The 5,809-nt window shown below is 48.4% G+C and overlaps 1 protein-coding gene across 1 annotated transcript; it reads right to left on the reverse strand.

Moving 5' to 3' along the window:
- Positions 1 to 2,931: 2,931 nt before the first annotated feature.
- LOC144703236 (uncharacterized) lies at positions 2,932 to 4,904 on the reverse strand. Its single transcript, XM_078575361.1, has 4 exons — positions 4,723 to 4,904; positions 4,080 to 4,580; positions 3,584 to 3,769; positions 2,932 to 3,407 (listed from the first exon to the last, which is right to left on the reverse strand). Exons 2-4 carry the CDS (start codon positions 4,530 to 4,532, stop codon positions 3,126 to 3,128), a joined length of 921 nt encoding a protein of 306 aa, XP_078431487.1. The 5' UTR covers positions 4,533 to 4,580; positions 4,723 to 4,904; the 3' UTR covers positions 2,932 to 3,125.
- Positions 4,905 to 5,809: the final 905 nt, after the last annotated feature.

Consider the following 5,809-nt stretch of genomic DNA (forward strand, 5'->3'; position numbering starts at 1 on the left):
GTCCACCTAGTTTGGTATCCCTTAACCAGCAGTAAGAACTCCTTCCCCCGATAAGATTTGGGCTGAAACTACTTCGCTCGTTTTCTTGTCCTGGCTCTTCTACGATTAGAAGAAACTGCTTTGACACCAAACATTGGAAAACCATATGTGGATGATTCTGATGTAGGACAACTAGGAAAAAAGACGACTATGGGGACGGATGTGACAACAACAGGTAGAGGATGCTGGATGGGTTTGGGTAGAGGGATAAAACAGACCGCAAGATTCACACGATCGAATTCAAAAACCTAAAACCGATGAAATAATGGTGGTGCAGCCCCGTTCCTTGTCGAGGGTGGGAGTATTGTCTTCAACCACCGCGACGATGCCGAAGCACCAAATCCAATACTCGAATTCACATTCGCGGGAAATCTCACGCAAGGAAGAATTTAGAGGAAGGAGAGAGATATTCAAATCAAATCTGATGGCGGTGGAATAATCCTCGTGAAACACTAGACGAAGAACACATCGACACCAAAGAATTCAGGCGTACCTCGGCACCGGAGTGCGTGAAGAGGTTGCGGGGAATTCTGATCGTAACGAGACTGGACGATCCGGGCATTGTATCACCCACTGGACGAAATATCTGGGCGTTCCAGGCATTGAGCGGCCATGGTAATGGGACGGGCGGACTAAGCCTGGTTGCTCGGTGGTCGGAGGAGTGCTTGGGCGTGGGGCGTGGGGCGTGGGGCGTCGTTGGCGGTACGATTGATGGGCGCTTCGATTCGGGGTCGCGGATCCAACTGCACGGTCAGTTGGGGGGGTCAAGGGGGGAGTCACCCCCTTGCGGGGTGCGGGGCAGCGCCCTGACACCTAAATGGTATGCACGACGACTTGTGGCGGCAAGGGCGTCCGGGGCGTGGACGGTCAGCCTGGCAGCCTGCGCTAGTGCTGACGGCATTGGCATGCGCTGGCGCCTGTGGGTGACTGAGGGCAGCCTACGTGGGCATGCCTGCCATGGGCGGCCACGGCTGTCCGCGTGGGCGTGCCTGCCGTGGGCGGCCGCGACTGTGTGCGCGGGCGTGACGGGCGGGCGGTCGGCTGTTGCCTGTGCGGGCGCGGCTGCTGTGGGTGGCCGGCGGCTGCCTGCACGGGCGCGGTCGTTGTGGGCGACTGGCCGCTACTGGGCGCCCCTGGACGGGCAAACCCTAGGGCAGACGGACCAGGAAGGAGAGGAGGGAGGAGAGAGAGAGAGAGAGAGAGAGAGGGTGAGAGAGAGAGAATGGTGACGAAGGAATAAGAACGAAGAATGGAGGGAGGCCGGTGACGTCAACGACGTCGGCGGCGGCAGCGGTAGATGTGGAGATAGGGTAGGGGAGGCTGGGCAGTCCTCCAATAAGAGTTAAAACAAATTCAATTCTTGAATAATGACTGCCTAACTGTTTCTTGAAACATTGGCCTATACATATAGGCCTTGGAGGAAAGAGAAAATACAGTTAAAATAAATAAAATAAAGACGAGCGACGTGACGAATGACGTGGTTTTGTGTCACATCAAGGGGCAGTTCTGGATCTGCCTTTGGTGACATGTCAGGACGCGTGAAGGAGGGTGCGTGGGTGGAGGCGTGCCTGACGCTGGCTCATTGACTTGGTCCGGTGACGATGGCGGCATGTCTTCAGCGGTCGTGTTGACTTCAGACGATGGTGGTGACGCGTCCAGTGTCGATGCGTTGACGTCGTCACCACCAGATTCTCACAGAGAACAGAAGAGACAAGAGAGAGCATGAGAGAGATAAGAGCAAGGGAGGAATTGCATTCATCAAACACATGCCATCCACATTTATAATGAAGCGGCCACAACTTTTCAAAGCACCTTTATAAGGAGTATTTTCAAAAGAAATTCTAAGTTCATGGAATAAACAACTTCTAGAATTTCTAAAGCAGTTGCTGTTCTTCTTTGTTCCACGTCAGACCATAAGTACTCCACGTGACCTTCAAAAAGAAATTGAACCCAACATAGCTTTTAAAGCAATCAAAAACAAAAATTTTGAGGCCTCACCGAAAGATGAAGGCATTCAGTTTTCTCTCCATGATTTGGAATTTTTAGCCCACATTTTATTTCACGTTTGCTTCAAATATCCACGCAACTAGCAATTCCAGGCCAGTGAATTGAAAGCCGACAAGTGAATATATTCCCATTTTAAGCGACGCGTCATCGATAACTGTACTTTCACGCATTAAAATAAAGTTCAAGCATAATAATGCAGGGAACACGAGGGAATACAATAAAATAGCTGAAATTTCTATGGAACCAAACGAAAGAATAGCGATTCTCGATTGATACCGGAAGAGAGGATAACCTATCGGCCTGAATTGTGGTGGAGATAGTGAATAGACAAAGATGAACTCAAAGCCGACGGCTTGGAGTCCGAGCCCTCAGCCGAATCGCCATCCACGGGGATCAACTTCCAACTGGGCACGATATCATCTGATCCCCCATTAACTTCTTGATCTCTCTCTCTCTCTTGTTCAGCTGTATCACCTGTAACACTGAAGAAAATCGACATATACCACGGCAACAAGAGAGAGAGAGAGAGATGAAGCTCCTCTCGAAGTTTCACTGTCTCACTGGTCTCATTAAAAAAACCCAAAAAGAATCAGCAAAAACAAAAACTTAGTTGGATGCAAACACTCAACCAACCAACTCGCAGTGGAGATATCCTTCTCTCCTCCCTTAACATTAAGTTTAGAAAACAATAAAATCTTCGTAAACAAACCCTAACTGGTCTCATTAAAAAAACCCAAAAAGAATCAGCAAAAACAAAAACTTAGTTGGATGCAAACACTCAACCAACCAACTCGCAGTGGAGATATCCTTCTCTCCTCCCTTGACATTAAGTTCAGAAAACAATAAAATCTTCGTAAATAAACCTCGGCCGTTTTTGAGAAGCAGGCCTGCTCTCAGCCAAGCGAGTGTCCAGCCAGTAGCAGACAGCAGAATTAGGAAAAAAACGAAAGATTTTATGAAGCAAAGGGCGGCAAATTGGTCTCCCTAGGTGAAGAGAAAAAAAGCGGAAATAACGCTCGAAAAAAAGACAGAGCGAGAGAAGTTAGCGAGAGAGAGAAAGAAGGAAAGAAGAGAGGTCATCAGGTATAGGTGCAGGCATCAATGGGCAGCATGATCAGCTTAGACGGTGAAGCGGTGTCGACGGTGAAGCGGCAGACGATATGGCGACGGTGGGTGACCCAGAGCAGCTTCCACACCACGTATCCCGTCGATCGAATATCGAAATGAAGATGCATCGGCACTTTCGTGTTCGTCGTGGGCAGCACCAAGTCAATTCCAGCACCGTACAAAGGCACCTTCGCTCCTCGCACAATCACCTCCACCGTACTGCGGCTCTTCCGCGGCTGGTAATACTTCTTCAGCTGCAATACACCACACCCCGATTACACCACTTGACAACTTTTACATCTTATTCATTTCTTTTTTAATTATTCCACGTTCTTTCCATTTCAGTTATGGATCAAATAGTTGGCATTCATCACGAAAACTTGGTCATCTTTATAAATCTCAAGTATTTTAATTAGACTGTTGGGCTTGCCTGGCCGGTGGCGATTGGAAGCGCGGAGTAGAATATCTTGATGGGGGATGATTTAACGTGGATGCCAAATGACTGTGCAGTGTTGTGGACGTCGATCGTCAGGGAGCAGTTTAATGTGATCATCTTGGTAGGGACGTCTGTGCGATCAAGGCCGACCCAAGCATACAAATGATCAATCGTTATGCTCTGCACCACGGAAAACATCACAGAACAAATCGTCGATAACTTGTACGCAAGGAATAAACAACAGCAGCCTACAAACAAGTATAGCCGCGTAGTCTAACTCTCAGATAAATAGAGAAATCAGAAAATACCCGAGTTTTCCGCTTCTAGTATAATGCAAGGGATTAACGAGATTAGTCTCTAAATTTGTTTCCTCAAGAAGAAACTTCTTGAAACGTTAAACTAGCCAAATATCACAGGTGTCAATTATCTCATTAGGACTCAAAGTCTCTCAGAAGTTCCTGAAGCAAAGATCAAAACGAACAACCAGTACCTGAACGACGATATCTGGCTTGTACCGGCGGCTGGCGCTCCAGATGATGAACCAGAAGACGATCAAAATCAGGACAAAAGTGACCGATGCGAGTATGATCTTGCCACGGCGAGTGAGTCCCTCGTCATCATCAAGATCATCATCGGAGCCTTCTTCCTCAATCATCTGACATTCGGCCCAATCCTGGTCGTTCCTCTCTCTGTGGGCTTGTCGACCTGAAGATAATCGAAATGCCCCGACGTATCGGGTAGCCGAAGAACCCCCGGAGTATCGTGCGAAGGAAGGATGAGAGGAGGATTCCACTGGACTGTTGAAGACCGGGGTAGCGAGCATGGATGAAAGCTTGTCCCCATCGCTTGAAGGGGTCAGCACGTAGTAGACAGGCTTTTTGGGAGACGGGGGAGGAGAAGATAAGGCCCAGCTGGTAACGTCAGAGTCCGACTTGTAATACATTCTTCCAGTACAAGAAATCTGAAGGGCTTGATCAAGGACTGCAAGAATCTGTCAGATCCGAATTTGGAGAGATCAGTGGACAGAAAAAATACTACGCTAAAGAATCGACGCCAAGAAACGGATTACATTCCTGTAAAACGCGAAAGTGCATCTAAAGAAACCGCATTAGAGGAAGTCTGGAGGAATTCACCCTAAGTCTTGAGCTTATGCCTCGAGACGACTCCAAGAGCAGTTCTTGAGGACTTTTTTGGCCTCTAACAGGTTCACAATAGACTCCTACGGCCTTCTTGAATGCAAAGAATACTGCAAGAAAGATCTCGTAAAGGGAGTCAGATCTGGATCTCCATCACTCGAGACAAGCCACCAACAAGAAGAAGCAGTTCGTCCCTATTGGTTGTCGACGAAGACTGAGCAACTAATAAGGAAAAGAAACCGCTAACAGCTACAACGTAACAACGGTCCTCTGGAGTCCCGCATAGTTAGCCTACCTGCGGGACAAACGTGCCACTAGGCAGTATCTTTATCTAATCATATTTCCAGTTGAAATTTTCAAATAAATAATTTTTAAAGGTTTTATATTTCTTTCGTGGGGTAACTGGGGGACGGGAAGGTCGTTATTCGTTGGCAGTCGTTGAATATGCTTTCATCAGTTGATAGAATTAATTCTCTTCAGAGCTGGAGGACGAAAACGGATGACATTTTTTAACGGACGGAACGGGACCAAACAGACTTCCGTTCCGTTATCTATCCATGGAACTTTTTTCGTCCGTTTTGTCATTTGTCACAGTTTCGTCATTGTCACAAGTCCATCGTCAGTCCCGTTCCGTCATTCGTCCAATAGAAAAAATGGAACCAATAACGGATGTTTAGATGACAGAACGGGGGCCCTTTTTAGTGTTCCCCATTGACCTCTCCCGCTTCGTTAACGACTTCATGTTTATGGGCTTCTCCCCCGTCACCCAGGCCAGCATCAAGGCCCATGGCATCCACTGGTGGACCTCCTCTGCCGGCCAGGTCCACGGCCTGCACCAGGAATGAGCTCTGCCAGCGGGGACCCGCGGTGGTGGCCAGAGTGGCCACTAGAGGTGCCTTCTTCCTCGCCGCCTTCTTTTCTACATCTTCCCTCCTTTTCACCTCTAGTCCCCTCTCTTTCTCTCTTCATCTTCTCTCTTCCTCTCCTCCAGTCCTGTCTCTTTCTTCATCTTCTCTCTTGCTCTCCCCATCCCACCCCCTCTCTATCCTCTCTCTCTCTCTACCTTCTCCTTTCTCTTTGCCTC

This window comes from Wolffia australiana, chromosome 5 (genome assembly GCF_029677425.1).
Source record: "Wolffia australiana isolate 7733 chromosome 5, ASM2967742v1".
In the NCBI taxonomy this organism is placed as follows: Eukaryota; Viridiplantae; Streptophyta; class Magnoliopsida; order Alismatales; family Araceae; genus Wolffia; species Wolffia australiana.